The sequence below is a fragment of the Phyllobates terribilis genome, unplaced genomic scaffold, assembly GCF_046119375.1.
Source record: "Phyllobates terribilis strain yellow unplaced genomic scaffold, ASM4611937v1 Scaffold_1__5_contigs__length_1240528914, whole genome shotgun sequence".
Taxonomy (NCBI): Eukaryota; Metazoa; Chordata; class Amphibia; order Anura; family Dendrobatidae; genus Phyllobates; species Phyllobates terribilis.
This window is the reverse complement of record NW_027362761.1, coordinates 750,148,615-750,163,609: the sequence shown is the minus strand read 5'-3', so window position 1 is coordinate 750,163,609 and position 14,995 is coordinate 750,148,615. Positions and strand designations below refer to the sequence as shown.

General features: G+C 42.6%; 1 protein-coding gene across 5 annotated transcripts in view; it reads right to left on the bottom strand.

Moving 5' to 3' along the window:
• Positions 1-14,995, bottom strand: part of PDE4C (phosphodiesterase 4C) — a 1,152,428-nt gene that overhangs the window by 54,824 nt on the left and 1,082,609 nt on the right. For all 5 annotated transcript variants that reach the window (XM_073636872.1, XM_073636873.1, XM_073636876.1 and 2 more), the window contains 4 exons: positions 10,514-10,705; positions 10,330-10,366; positions 4,789-4,862; positions 781-830 (listed from right to left, as the gene is read on the bottom strand). In XM_073636872.1, the coding sequence (XP_073492973.1) occupies positions 781-830; positions 4,789-4,862; positions 10,330-10,366; positions 10,514-10,705 (353 nt within the window). The remainder of the gene's footprint in view (positions 1-780; positions 831-4,788; positions 4,863-10,329; positions 10,367-10,513; positions 10,706-14,995) is intronic.

Here is a 14,995-nt window from a genome sequence, read left to right as displayed (position 1 = left end):
GAGTCCTGTGAATGATCTCATTGACACAGACAACCCACTAGATACTGAAGACTATAAAGAGCAAGATTACTAATTACTCTACAGCATAGTGCATCTTTTTCTATAAAGCTCCTTTTGCAGATTGGACCTCATTTTAAACATTAAGAATCTCTTCTACAAAAGTGAAACATACTATATAACACAGTGACATTCTTGCTTTGATATTTTAGCATACGGATCTTTTTAAAGGGAACCTGTCAGTAACAATACGCCTGCACAAGCAAAGGTAGGACAGTATAGGGCAGCGTAAAACATTATGAAAGATGCCCATTACATCACCATGTGTTGCACCGAAATTTGGCTTTTATTGATAAGGGAATGAAGTTTACCCAGTGGACTTGTAGGCTTATCAGTGTACTTGCAGTTCATGGCTCCTCTTCGTTGCTCCCCTTCAGCGCTGCCCTCGCTTCTTGCTTGACTGCGTAGACAGAGGCTCTGCTGTATAACGTCTCCTCTACTCTCCACTGCCAACTGGAGGGAAATGGGTTGCGGTGCTGGTGGGAAGAAGTGCAGGTGAACCATAAACTGCACGTGCACTAAGGCGCTCAGCAGTGCACTTGTGAATGGAATTTGCATATCAATAAAAGCTAAAATTTTGGCACAGCACATGACACTGAAATTGTTCATAATGTTTTACATTGCCATATCCATTGTGCAAGGGTAGTGTTACTGACAAGTTCCCTTTAAGAGTGGATAGCTATTTTTGTGTAAGTAATAATTTCATAATTTTTAATGCCTTACCGGATAAGTTTGGTTTACACGCTGTTGGTGGATTGTTGCCAGATGACCTCCTGTAGAAAAAAAAAAAAGTTGAACACTAAACACTAAAACAGCAGAGAGTGATGAAAGGTACTGGTGTAATGGACTGTTTGGTATATACAGTGCTGGCCAAAAGTATTGGCACCCCTGCAATTCTATCAGATAATACTCAGTTTCTTCCTGAAAATGATTGCAATCACAAATTCTTTGGTATTATTCTCTTCATTTAATTTGTCTTCAATGAAAAAAACACAAAAAGAATTGTCCTAAAGCCAAATTGGATATAATTCCACACCAAACCTAAAAAAGGGGGTGGACAAAAGTATTGGCACCCTTTGAAAAATCATGTGATGCTTCTCTAATTCGTGTAATTAACAGCACCTGTAACTTACCTGTGCCACCTAACAGGTGTTGGCAATAACTAAATCACACTTGCAGCCAGTTAACATGGATTAAAGTTGACTCAGCCTCTGTCCTGTGTCCTTGTGTATACCACATTGAGCATGGAGAAAAGAAAGAAGACCAAAGAACTGTCTGAGGACTTGAGAAACCAAATTGTGAGGAAGCATGAGCAATCTCAAGGCTACAAGTCCATCTCCAAAGACCTGAATGTTCCTGTATCTTCCGTTCGCAGTGTCATCAAGAAGTTTAAAGCCCATGGCACTGTGGCTAACCTCCCTAGATGTGGACGGAAAAGAAAAATTGACGAGAGATTTCAACGCAAGATTGTGTGGATGGTGGATAAAGAACCTCGACTAACATCCAAACAAGTTCAAGCTGCCCTGCAGTCCGAGGGTACAGCAGTGTCAACTATCCGTCGGTGTCTGAATGAAAAGGGACTGTATGGTAGGATACCCAGGAAGACCCCACTTCTTACCCCGAGACATAAAAAAGCCAGGCTGGAGTTTGCCAAAACTTACCTGAGAAAGCCTAAAACGTTTTGGAAGAATGTTCTCTAGTCAGATGAGACAAAAGTAGAGCTTTTTGGGAAAAAGCATCAACATAGAGTGTACAGGGAAAAAAAAGAGGCATTCAAAGAAAAGAACATGGTCCCTACAGTCAAACATGGCGGAGGTTCCCTGATGTTTGGGGTTCCTTTGCTGCCTCTGGCACTGGACTGCTTGACCGTGTGCATGGCATTATGAAGTCTGAAGACTACCAAAAAATTTTGCAGCATAATGTAGGGCCCAGTGTGAGAAAGCTGGGTCTCCCTCAGAGGTCATGGGTCTTCCAGCAGGACAAAGACCCAAAACACACTTCCAAAAGCACTATACAATGGCTTTAGAGAAAGCACTGGAGACTTCTAAGGTGACCAGCAATGAGTCCAGACCTAAATCCCATAGAACACCTGTGGAGAGATCTCAAAATGGCAGTTTGGAGAAGGCACCCTTCAAATATCAGGGACCTGGAGCAGTTTGCCAAAGAAGAATGGTCTACAATTCCAGCAGAGCATTGTAAGAAACTCATTGATGGTTACCGGAAGCGGTTGTTCGCAGTTATTTTGGCTAAAGGTTGTGCAACCAAGTATTAGGCTGAGGGTGGCAATACTTTTGTCCGCCCCTTTTTTGGAGTTTTGTGTGAAATGATCAATGATTTTATTTTTGCTTCATTTTCTTTTGTGTTTTTTCCTTGCAAGCAAATTAAATGAAGAGAATAATACCAAAGAATTTGTGATTGCAATCATGTTCAGGAAGAAACTGAGTATTATCTGACAGAATTGCAGGGGTGCCAATACTTTTGGCCAGCACTGTAGGTTGCATTATATTCAAAATTTATAATATTGCTATACAGATTAATGAAGAAACGGATTAAAGCTACATAAATGTTTAATGTTAAGCATGTCACGGTGAGGAGACTTTTAAAGCCGCAATGCTCCTCTGGGAAATATGCTAATTGTCTCTACAGGGAGGAAGAAGACCAGAACTCTAGTGCCACCTACAGGAAGTAGCAATCCTAAAAGTCAATAGTGACCCTTTAACGAGCCTTATTACATGACTTAGGATATCAGCCAGAACCAGAAACTCAATTTGCAGACACTGTGTTTCGGGGTACTGCCCCTCATCAGTGCAAAGTGTGAGTTCTGGTTTGGCTGGGTGAGAGGCGTGTGATAAGGCTCGTTAAAGGGTCACTATTGACTTTTAGGATTGGCACTACAGTTCTGGTCCTCTTCCTCTCTGAAGAGACAATTTGCATAGTCACAAAAACAAATTCCAAGATAAAAAACAATATTTTGCAATACAGCTATGACTATATTGTTGATCTAAACTATTAATTTGGGCATACAGTTTATATACTGCTGATTAGTGATCCCTGTATGTCTCATATCAGATGCCTTGTTACTGATAAATCATCTTATATCACTTCATATAAATGACTTCTTCCAGGCTCTGGGGCGGACGCTGCCTGGAAGATAATTCAGCCTCCAGAGCTCATTATACATGAAGGGGGAGTTACCAGTGTGATGTGTGATGGTCGCTCTCTGCTCTCCTGATCTCGCTGCAGAGCTGTGTGTGATTATACCTGACACATCTGCAGGTTCCTCTCAGCTTCCATCTCACATACAGACAAGGTACGGTTGCAGGATTTGGGAATGTTTAGCTTGCAAAAAAGAAGACTGAGAGGAGACTTAATAGCTGTCTACAAATATGTCAAGGGCTGTCACATTGTAGAAGGATCATCTTTATTCTCATTTGCACAAGGAAAGACTAGAAGCAATGGAATGAAACTAAATGGGAGGAGACACAGATTAGATATTAGAAAAAACTATTTGACAGTTAGGGTGATTAATGAGTGGAACAGGCTGCCACGAGAGGTGGTGAGTTCCCCTTCAATGGACGTCTTCAAACAGAGGCTGGACAGACATCTGTCTGAGATGATCTAGTGAATCCTGCTTTGAGCAGGGGGTTGGACCAGATGGCCCAGGAGGTCCCCTCCAACTCTACCATTCTGTGATTCTATGATTCTATGATTCTATGAAGGTGTAATATTGTTACAGTACAGCAGAGCTCAGAGAGCTGGAAAAATGTGTTTGTAAGAAGACAGCGTTCATTCCTCCTGTTTGGTGTTGGTTACTTGTCTCACACTGGTAACTCCCCCTTCATGTATAAGCAGCTCTGGGGGCAGAATTATCTTCCAGGCAGCGTCCTCCCCAGAGCCTGGAAAAGGTCATTTATATATATGAAGAATGTGGATTATTCTGGAATAAGACCTCATATCGCAGATATCAAGGTATCATGTTATTCAGCTTTCTATGTCCTACATATAGACGGCTTAGGGTTAGACAGATTCCCTTCAAAGTTTTTATTGCCCTGTCTGAGAGCAGCATAAAGTAGGGCAGAGACCTTGATCTGAAAACCACGCTACTTACTGAGGTTCTTGCTGTAGTTTTGAAATAACTTATTTTTATGTGCTGCCGGTCTGCTAGTCCTCTCAGTGATGAGCTCCTGCTTTGCAGTCCTCGATATTCATGAGCTCTGTCTCTCCCTGCAGCCAACCATTATTTGCCACAGAAAGCTGTCAATCAGACGTGATGGGGTTAGACAGAGCTTATCACTGAGAGCAGCAGAGCTGCGTCATATAAAATCTGCTATTCTGAGCTCCGTCCACAGCTGGATATAAACAATTGCGGAGCTGAGCACCACAGCTCTGTCAACTGTTTAGTGGGCGCTGCTGAGTAAAATCGATCAACTCCTATTTATTTGAATAGGAGCTGAGTTGTAGCATCCAGCAGTGGACACTAAACAGTTAACAGAGCTGTGAGTCTCAGCTCCGCAATTGTTTATAGCCAGCCGTGGACGGAGCTGAGAACAGCGGATTGGTGGGTGTGCTATGTGTTGGACCCCCACGATCTGTTAATGATGACCTACAGACAGATCATCAATTTCATTGTAGTGAAAGATCTTAAAGGTAAATAGTCATTCTGAATGGTAGTAATTATGTAACATAAGAGGAGCAAAATAAATAGTGAAATAAATAAGAATAGTCTCTCACTTGTTAGATACTCTGTCCTGCAGGTGAGTTAACATCGCAAAGTTGCTCCGCACAGTTCTCAGGCTAGCCAAAACCTAGAACAAATCCAAAATGTATATAATTACCGAGCCAGCAGCTAACAGAAAAGTAAATCATTGCTTTTCCTCTGAGGGAAAACCATTCGGTATAGTGTCACGGCCCCACTATCAGTATTCGGTCAGTATTTTTTCTCAGGAGGGGGAGCCAAAAAACAGGTGAGGAACAATCAGAGAAAAGGTATAATAGAAACAAGTCACCAATTCTGCATTTATCACCCACTCCTGGTTTTGGCTCCCACTCCTGAGAAAAAATACTGACCAAATACTGGTCTTATAGAGTACACAAAAATGTTTTAATAGGGCAAGGTTCTAGATTTGGGGGTCAGTTCACAAAGAAGTGGTAATGAAGGTTGAGTCCGTAGGGTATACTAGCCCCCCACCAGGGAAAACCAAGGACAGGAGCTGAATCCTGGGCTATTTGGCCTAGCGGAGCGGAACGCTTTGCCACTGTATGCCAACAAGAGTGGTAAGACGTCTTTGATGACTACACTGTCGTGTTACCTCTGATATTGTATCTACACTGCATTTGTTTGACGTCTCTCAATGATTTTGGTCCTCAGCCCTGATAATCTAACGGGTACAACTGGCACAAATATTGGCTAACTGTTGTAGACAGTAATTTGGGAGCATAATACTCAATGCTAAGGATGAGCGAGTAGTGAAATAATCGGACTCGCTATACTCGTAACGAGTAGGTCCCAATACTTGGGTACTCGTTACGAGTAGCGAGTCCAATGTAAGTCAATGGGAAAAGCGAGTAAGCCGAGTAAATGTTTGCTGGAGCCTATAAAGCGGTTTGGGGGCTGAGGAAAAGGCTGAAATGGGTGCATGATTGTTTAAAAGCCGGCGGTAAAAAGCCGCCGGCTTTTAAACAATCACTCAGCCCCATACTCGCTTCCCCGCAGCCTCCCATCCCGATCCTCCACTCATCCGCCGCCTCCCATCACGATCCTAAGTTAGGACCGGGCGGGGAGTGCAGCACCAGGGAGCGGGGAGCGAAAGACCCGGGCGGGGAAGCCGGCAGTGAAAAGACTAAACCGCCAACTTTCCCGTTCGGTGCTGCGCTCCCCGCTCCCTGATGTACGCTCCCCGCTCCCTGGTGCTTCGGCTTTTTGGCAGTCCCCCCTGGTGGTCTGCAGAAGGTCAAAAATTGCCCAAATCGATGGGAACAGTGCTCAATTAAACATCAGGCAGGCAGAATATATAGGCAGACAGGCAGGCAGGGTATATAGGAGGGTGCATGAAAAACATAGCAGGGCACTTGGAACACACTAGTGCCCTCCGATTTTCATGCACCCGTCTCTTTAAAAAAGCCAACCGGCAATTCATCAGCGGCATACACCGGTACCCGACAATTTAGAACAGAAAGAATAGAACATCACACATAGATTAGATAGATAGAAACATGTCAGTCACATATATAAGAAGTACAGTGACAGTGTTGGTTACTGTACTTGTCATTTAGTGTTAAAATAAAGGATTTATTAAAAAAAAAATTGGCGTGGGGTTCCCCGTAATTTTAGTCTCTAGCGGAGGTTAAGCAGACGGCTGGGGCAGATGTTTGAAGCCTGGGAAGGGGGTAATACCCATGGAGCTTCCCAGGCTACTAATATCAGCCCCCAGCTGAATACCTAGCCTTTACTAGCTATTAAAATGGGGGACCCAAAAAAAACATGACGTGGGGTCCCCCTATTTTAATAGTTAGCAAAGGCTAGGCAGACAGCTGGGGGATGATATTAATAGCCTAGGAAGGGAGCCATGAATATTGGCCCCCTCCCAGGCTAGAAACACCAGCCGTCAGCCGCCCCAGAAATGGCGCATCCATAGGATGCGCCAATTCTGGCACTTAGCCTCGCTCTTCCCACTGCCCTGTAGCGGTGGCAGTGGGGTAATAGGGCTGGGGTTGATGTCAGCTTATAATGCCAGCTGACATCAAGCCCAGGTTAGTAAGGGAGAGGCGTCTATAAGACACCCCCATTACTAACCCCATAGTGAAAGTTAAAAAAACCACCAACACCCAGAATAAAGTCCTTTAATTGAAATAAAGACACATTCCTTTAATGTTCAAAATGAAACCATACTTACAGTATCGCCCATTCCAGCTGAAGCCAACGATCTCCTGCAATAAAAATAAAATAATAAACCAACCTCATTCTTACCTTTCCATGGTTCCCAGGACGGCTTCAGCTCTGCTACATTCACATGACAGGCAGGATCGCAACAGAACGCTGCCATCCAGCTTGCCATGCCGCAGACACTGAGAAGCTCCTCAGTGTCTCGCTGTGACGGCATCCAGATGAGCCGAGTTCATGTCCAATGAACTCAGCTCACCTCATGCACGTCACTGACAGTGTGGGAGAATTCTCCGGCACATGCGGTGCGGCAATTGACGTCATCGCTTGAGCAGGAGAATTCTCCCACGTTGGAATGGCATTGAGATGGCAGGCTGGATGGTAGCAGAACGCTGCCATCCAGCTTGTCACCCTTCAGAGACACTGCGAAGCGCAGGCATTGCAGTCAAGCATGAACTCACATGAACCCTCTGAGGGCACCGCGGCTACTTCAAATGAACAGCTGATCAGCATTAGCTGATATCTCAGCTGTTCATTTGAAATAACAGGAGGGAAAGCTGGCAGTGAAAAGACTTCACCGCCGGCTTTCCCGTTCGGTGCTGCGCTCCCCGATGTACGCTCCCCCGCCGCCTCCCATCCCGATCCTAAGTTAGGACCGGGCGGGGAGCGAAGCACCAGGGAGTGGGGAGCGTACATCAGGGAGCAGAGCACCGAATGGGAAAGCCGGCGGTGAAGTTTTTTCACTGCCGGCTTTTGTTATTTGTGTGTGTGTGAAACCACCCTCATTATGGGTCCTTATACAAGGACCAACCGACGCCACTAAACACCTGCCGATTGGTAGACATTTAGTCATTTAAAAGTCTATTTACACAGGCAGACCATAGTAAATGATGTGCACTGAATGATCTGTAAGGGTACTTTCACATTACGTTCTGTGCCCCTGTCGGGGCATACGTCCGAAATGCACCACAAAACGGGGTCCAGACGCATGCTCCGACGGGGCCATAGACTGTAATGGTGATGGCAGAGTGAACGTGCGCTCTGCTGTGCATCATTTTCGGTAGTGTACGCCTACAGGAGGGGGACACTCAGACATAGTAGACTGCTGTAGGTGTACACTGCCAAAAAAGTGCAAGGCAGAGCTCACGTTCGCTCTGCTGTCAAAATTACAGTCTATGGCCTTGTCGGCACATACGTCCATACCTCGTTTTGCTGGAAATTTCGGACGTATGCCCCGATGGGGACACAGAACGTAATGTGAAAGCAGCCTAATAAATCGCTGTCATTCTAGGCAGGGCGAGTCCTGTTTATACAGGATGATGCACTACCGAGAATTATGATTTTTATGCACACTTAAAAATCATTTCACCCTACAAATGAGTGTTTTTCTTATTCATCAGGTGATCGGTAGCCTGTTTACACTGTAAGATTATTATGAAACGTTACCATGATAATCTTTCAGTGTAAATGCAACTTAAAAAGTAAATGTAGTTTTCATTTTTATTTCACAAATCAATAGTACATATGATAATAAGCAACTTTCTAGCATATCTTATCAGAGAAATCTGCTTCTTTCTTCTCCTGGAGTGATCTTTCACTCTCGATTAATAGGTAAAATCTGTATTTAGTGAAAACAGACCTTCCCATTACTGAGATTCAAGATGACGGTTGGTGCTTTTAAAGGGGGTGATGACTGGAGACAGACAGACATTCTGCTGCCAGGTGTCCTAAAACGATAGTTACTGTCCTCCATAGAAGTTTACGAGCATCCCCTATCCCAGGAATGGCAAACACTTGTCTTCACTGAATACAGATTTTACCCATGCATTGAGAATTTTGAGAATAAATGATCAGTACAATCCAGATAGTATTCGCAATTCTATTTTAAAGTGGAATGAATAAATAAAAAAAAATGTTTTTCCAATTAAAAAGAACTTTTAACCCCATAACTCATTTTCAAATGGACTAATAGGAGAATCAACACCCCATACATTTTTATACAATTATTTCCGAGATTGGAAATCCCCCATTTGTGGTTGTAGACTACTGTTTGGGCGCACCATTTAGAGCGCAAGTTTTTCCTGGAATGGGTTTCATATGTATCGCTTACTTATATTTTATTACAATAAAATGAAATAGAAAAAATAAAATAATGATTTTATGTCTTACCATACTTAAAGAGCCATAACTTTTTTTACTTTTTTGTCGCCAGAGCTATGTGATGGCTTATTTTTATGTAACAAACGGTAGTATTTATTGCTACCATTATGGAGCTCATGAGACTTTTATTAAATGTTTTTAAGTGAAATGATCATAACTACAATCTTAGCTTTGTTTTTATTATATATTTGATGGTGTTTACAGGGCGGGATAAATAGCGTGCTCATTTTATAGTTTGGGCTGTTAAGGACGCAGTTATACCAAATTTTAATACTTTTTCATAAAATCCCATAACTTTTTTATTTATTCAGCGATGGAGGTCTACGAGGGCTTTTTTTTTACAGGACAAACTGTAGTTTTAGTTGGTATAATTTTTGGGCTCATGACTTTTTGATTGCTTTTTATTCAATTTTTTTCATGGTGGAGTGACCAAAATTCCAGTTCTGGCTTTTTTTTATGGCGTTCAGCAAGAGAGCTAAGAGACAAGCTATTTTTTTTTAGTTGGGGTCATCACAGATGCGGCGATGCCAAGTGTTTTTTTTTTTTCAATAATGAAAGACTTAAAATCCAAGTTTTGCCCTTTTTCTTAACTAGCCGGATCTCAGCCTGTATTACATTTTAACGCTCAAGTTCACCAGAATAATCACTGTAGTCATGACCCAAAACCACGGTATCATGGGTCAAAATAGGAGTTAGACCTGCGAGCTTCTACACACCTCAAGCAATCGCTTTAACCCTTGAAATCTCAAGCTGAGTCACAACCACAGTGCCGATTATGGCTTCATTTTAAAGCGGAGGCCCTGAATCGCCGTCAAGGCTGAGATATTATCATTAATAGCCAGGATGTATCATGAACATCCTTGACTACTGAGTTGTCACCCTGCTATGACGTATGAGATATGTCCTTGATAGGGAAAGGGCTAGCCCCTTATTTCTCTGTTCCCATTATATGCACAACTAGTGCCCACACCCTTTCTTCCTTTATGGTAAATTGGTAAGAATATGTCCTTGGTAGGGAAAGGGTCAGTGGGGGCCCAACCCGATCTAACAATTGTCACCTATCCAGTGGATAGCTGGTAATTATTATGAACTGGAATACGCCTTTAATACTTGAGAAGAACATGCAGTGGTAGGAATTAATCATTGCCCCTACACTAGTTTTCTGGCAAAAAAAGGCCATAGAATGTGTCCAATAATGTGCAACTATGTATGGCTAGAAATATATTACTCACCTGTGCGAAAGGGGTCACAATCATGTCTTCTCCATGCCTAAATAATGAACAACAGATAACAATAAGATCATTTATCCTATGAAGCTTAGATGTTATACACTTTTTCACTGTAAATATTTTTGTATTCAGCATTTTCTGAAACGGTAAGTAACACTGAGAAAGCTGGTCTTCCACTGATACTCACAAGTCGCTGGCAATAGATGAATTCCTTGACATGGCTTTTGGAGAAAGGTCATAGTCACTGTCAGAGCGGTAGAGAAAGGACTCTCTTCTCTGGCTGTGGGGAAAGTTGCCCTGCAGAACAAGACCTGAGCCTGGACTGGCTTGGGAGTCCAGGGGGCTTCTGCCTGCTGATAAGCCATTTTCAACATCAAAACTGAAAAAGAGGGAAAGGAAATAAAGCAATAAGGGTAGTTATATTGCGGAGGGACATTTTATTTTTTAAATAATCTTTCTTTATATTTTTATGTTTGCTGGGAAGAATGACATATTGACTGTGAGACTATTTGTATACAGTAACATTATTTTTCTGGTCTTCTATGTATTTATGTCTTTTCAATAAGGTACTTTTATTAGGCCAAGGGAGCCATATTGGTAGTGGCTTTTCAATTAGCTTTATAGAAACTGATGACAAGCTGAGAATCCACATGTGTAGATATGGGATGTTGTCAGTACAATTTGAAAAATTAAAATGACAATGGATTTTAGGGCACAAAAAAAGACTTTTGTACATAAAACTGGGAGATATAAGATTTGTTAAAGGGAATCTGTCAGCAGGTTTTTGCTATGGAATCTGAGAGCTACATGATGTAGGGGCAGAGACCCTGATTCCAGTTATGTATTACTTACTGGACTAATTCCTGGTTTCTCTGTAGATGTAGCAGTGGTCAGATTGCTGAGCTGTGTATAACACCGTCCACACCCCTGTGCTAATGTACACTATACATTGTCAAAAAGATGCCAATCAGCACTGGGGGTTGGGTTACACAGATTAGCCTGATTGCCATGCACTGGACACCTAGTCTTCTAGTGATAATCTCCTGCTGATAAAACACTGATTGTTTTGAAGCTAGAACAACTGTTGAGCCAGTGCTGCTCTCAGATTAAATAGCAAATACCTGCTGACAGATTCACTTTAATACATCATCTGTTGGATGAGAATCGGGAGGCCCCCATAAAAATTAGAAAGTCTGCTGATCCAGTCAATATAGACAGGCTTGGCTGGCTTTAGTCTAAGGTGTTGGGGCCTTAAAACTTCCAAAATGTACATATTAAATGATTGATTTAAATAAGCTGTTAAACTGCTTGTAAAATGGGAAGAAATTATATTATTTTGAACCACAAACAAAGTTTTGAAGACAAAGTGACTCAATTCTCGTCTATTATACACCGATATGCTGGGAGTAGCAAGAGCAGAATGACCAAAATGTTTAGGTCCTGAGGCACGCTGGATTCATATAGTGTAGAGGTGTCCAAAGTCGTTTCTATAGTTGGAGGATATTATACATTATATAAGCAGCACAGAATATTTTAGGACATGTTCGTGCTGATCCTGTGGAACGTGGTGATCTACCTACTCAAGTGATTACTAAGGATAGGATAATATGGGCTGTGTCTTCATGTGAACAGAAAAATAACTGGTGGGAATTGGGATATCCAAGAGGATTCGCCAATAAATCTGCAGATGGAATTATAGTATATGCTGCTTTTCTTGCTTTACTCTGCAGCACACACGGATTTTAGGACACAAAAAGAAGGGGCAGATAACGCCTGTGTTTATTCGATGAGACAAATATTTTTAAAAGGAGAGATTTTCATTTTGAAAACATCTTCGATAGCTTATATAAAACATTACAGATCACGCAGTGAGTAATACTTAGGCATACACAAGTCCAACATCTGACCACCACTCCATGCTCCGAAAACACCCAGCTAACTTCTATACGCCAGATGTAAAGACACAAATTGGAATTATTATGTTGAAAAGTCACTTATCTTTCCCTACTCTTGAAAAAAAAAAACACAAAACCCCACATTATTAACTGATGCAATCATGTAATAGTCGATATACGGTGTTAAATGGCCACTGACTGGCAACTATGCTTTGTTATTGGCAGCATAGGTGTTACTCAGGATGCGATGCCAAGAACGATGATCTTCTGAAAGATCATTTCACCCGACGAACGCACCTCATCTCATTCATAGGGTGATTGGCAGACTGTTTAGACTGCACGACTATCCTACAACCAGTGTTTCTAGAAGCAAGTAACTTATGGCTGCCGCAACAATACAGAACGAAGAAACTTGATTATTGAACTTTAGCTATTGCAATAACATAAGGTTTACTGGTGTATGACTTTGATTAAAATCCTCTATTGAGTATATTTGTCATATGAAGACTAAAGATCTGGAAGAAGATCTGGAATAAAGGAGCATCAAGATGTTAAAGCAAGAAAGTACAAGGTCAAAAGACTGTATTTACATCTCATGAGACACAAATAGATGAGATACATGGGTATTTATAGCACATAATGACTATACAAGACTGACTATGTCAAGATGCATTGCAATAAATATGTCCTCCTCGGTCACACTTGTGTGACTTACAATCTTGTTCCAACTAGGTACTAAATGTCAGTAAGGATCCCTTATACCCTGTGATATCAGCATTTTAATAAACTGAGAAGATCTCTTTTCCCACTGTGTAATAGGGAGTGTATACTTGACAACGAAGTGTCTTCAGGGAGATTCCAAAAATGCAGTGGCAAATAGCCCCATACTCCACCATAGCCTCCACCAGCATCCGCGTCCTGAGGGGACAGATACAGTTATCCAACATTATCCAACAGAACCAGCTGTGTAGCTAGCAGGGGGTGGGCACCCACTCAGGGAAGGGGCTACCACTGCAACCATAGCAGCTGCTAAGGGGCTCAACCTGGTGCTCTAGGCAAGTACCCCAGAAACTGTTTTCTCAGGGCAAAGATAAAATTAAATACTATGGTGGAGCATTATGTGTGGTGGCCAATAGGGGGCAGTATTCCTATGTAGGAGGCACTAGTAATATATGGGCAGGCACATAGAGGGGGCTATTTTTGTGTAGGGCCCTAATCGGGGTCAGCTGATCTCTCGGCCTTCCAGTGTATCACTGGATTACCAAGTAATATGCTTGATATCCAACAGGGGCAGAAGGAGCAGTCCCATGATTTGTATTTTTCACATTGCAGATCTGATTACACACAGTGAGGGGAGGTTGTCAGACGTCAGGTGTAAATGAGAGTCATAACTTGAGGCCCACTCAGATGTGTTTCACCAACCCCCTTCCCCCAGCTAAGCCTCTGAACAAAACCCCCATATAAAACTTAAGACCTATAGAAGCAGTGTATAGAAGTGTAATGTGTGCCTTGTTACAGCTCCATACATCTCTAAACCAGATTAAAGAAGAGGTTGTCCACTACTTTTACATTGATGCCCTATATTTAGGATAGGGCATCAATGTCTTATCAGCTGGGGTCCGACACCCGGCACCTCCACCGATCAGCTGTTATCAGTGGCAGCGGCTGCTGGCCGGAAGAGATTACTTGCACAGCTTGGCCATCTACTTGTAGTGGCCGGGGCTTGGTACTGCATATCCGTTTCCTATTCAAAGCAATATGAGGCAGATGTGCAGTACCAAGCCCCGGCCACTACAAGTAGACGGACAAGCTCCGCAAGTACAGTAAGTGCTTCTAGCCAGCAACCACCACCGATAACAGCTGATCCCCGGGGGGTGCCGGGTGTCGGACCAGCTTCTTATCTTAATCAGCCAGACGTCTAGATTTGTTAAGCCAAGAGAAATATACTATTGTGTTTGTGTTGACTTGTGAATGTATGTGTATTTCTGTGGCTGGTCAAGAAAGATATACTATTGTGTGTATAAACCTGAATGTTGACTTCTCATGGTTTTGAAACAATGATGTTTATTACTATGCTAAAGCCAGCTAGATGTTGATTTACAAGAGCCCCCTTCTATACCAACTATGTAAATTGATTAAATGCTCAAACAATGAGACCTGAGCCCTGTGGAATAATACCCTCCCTAATCATTGCCCTGTGGATGTGGGCTTGTAAGAACAATTGTAAACAATTGTGAACCTGGAACCCATGGAAACATTTGGAGAAGCCAGATTGAGACCAGCCTGTCATCTGGCCCCATGGAAACTGTTGGAGAGGCCAGGGTGGGATAATTGGGTCTCCTGGCCTTGTACCTCGATTGACTGTCAGCTTCCTAAGCTTGCCACTGCCTCCTCTCTGTGGGGGCCCACCAAAAGCGGGGCACCACTGGTTGAGTTAGTTGGCCCTGGAAGTCCCAAAGTCACAGTTATTCTATCCCTGGCGGGCCAGCGGAAGGGTGAGACTGTATAATGTTGTAACATCTTGGGTATTTGCTGGGGCTGTTCTATGTGTTTATTGTCCATTTAGTGGTTCAATAAAATATTACGACACTATTTTACCCTCGCCCTGTGTTGTCTAAGTAGTATTATGCCCACGGAAGACCCCGGGTGTTCACATATCAATGTAAAAATAGTGGACAACCTCTCTTTAAATTAACATGCACTGATTGATAGCAATATTACAGTGACCCTCTAAAACCTTCCATTGGTTGTATAATGTGGTAGATTTTAATATG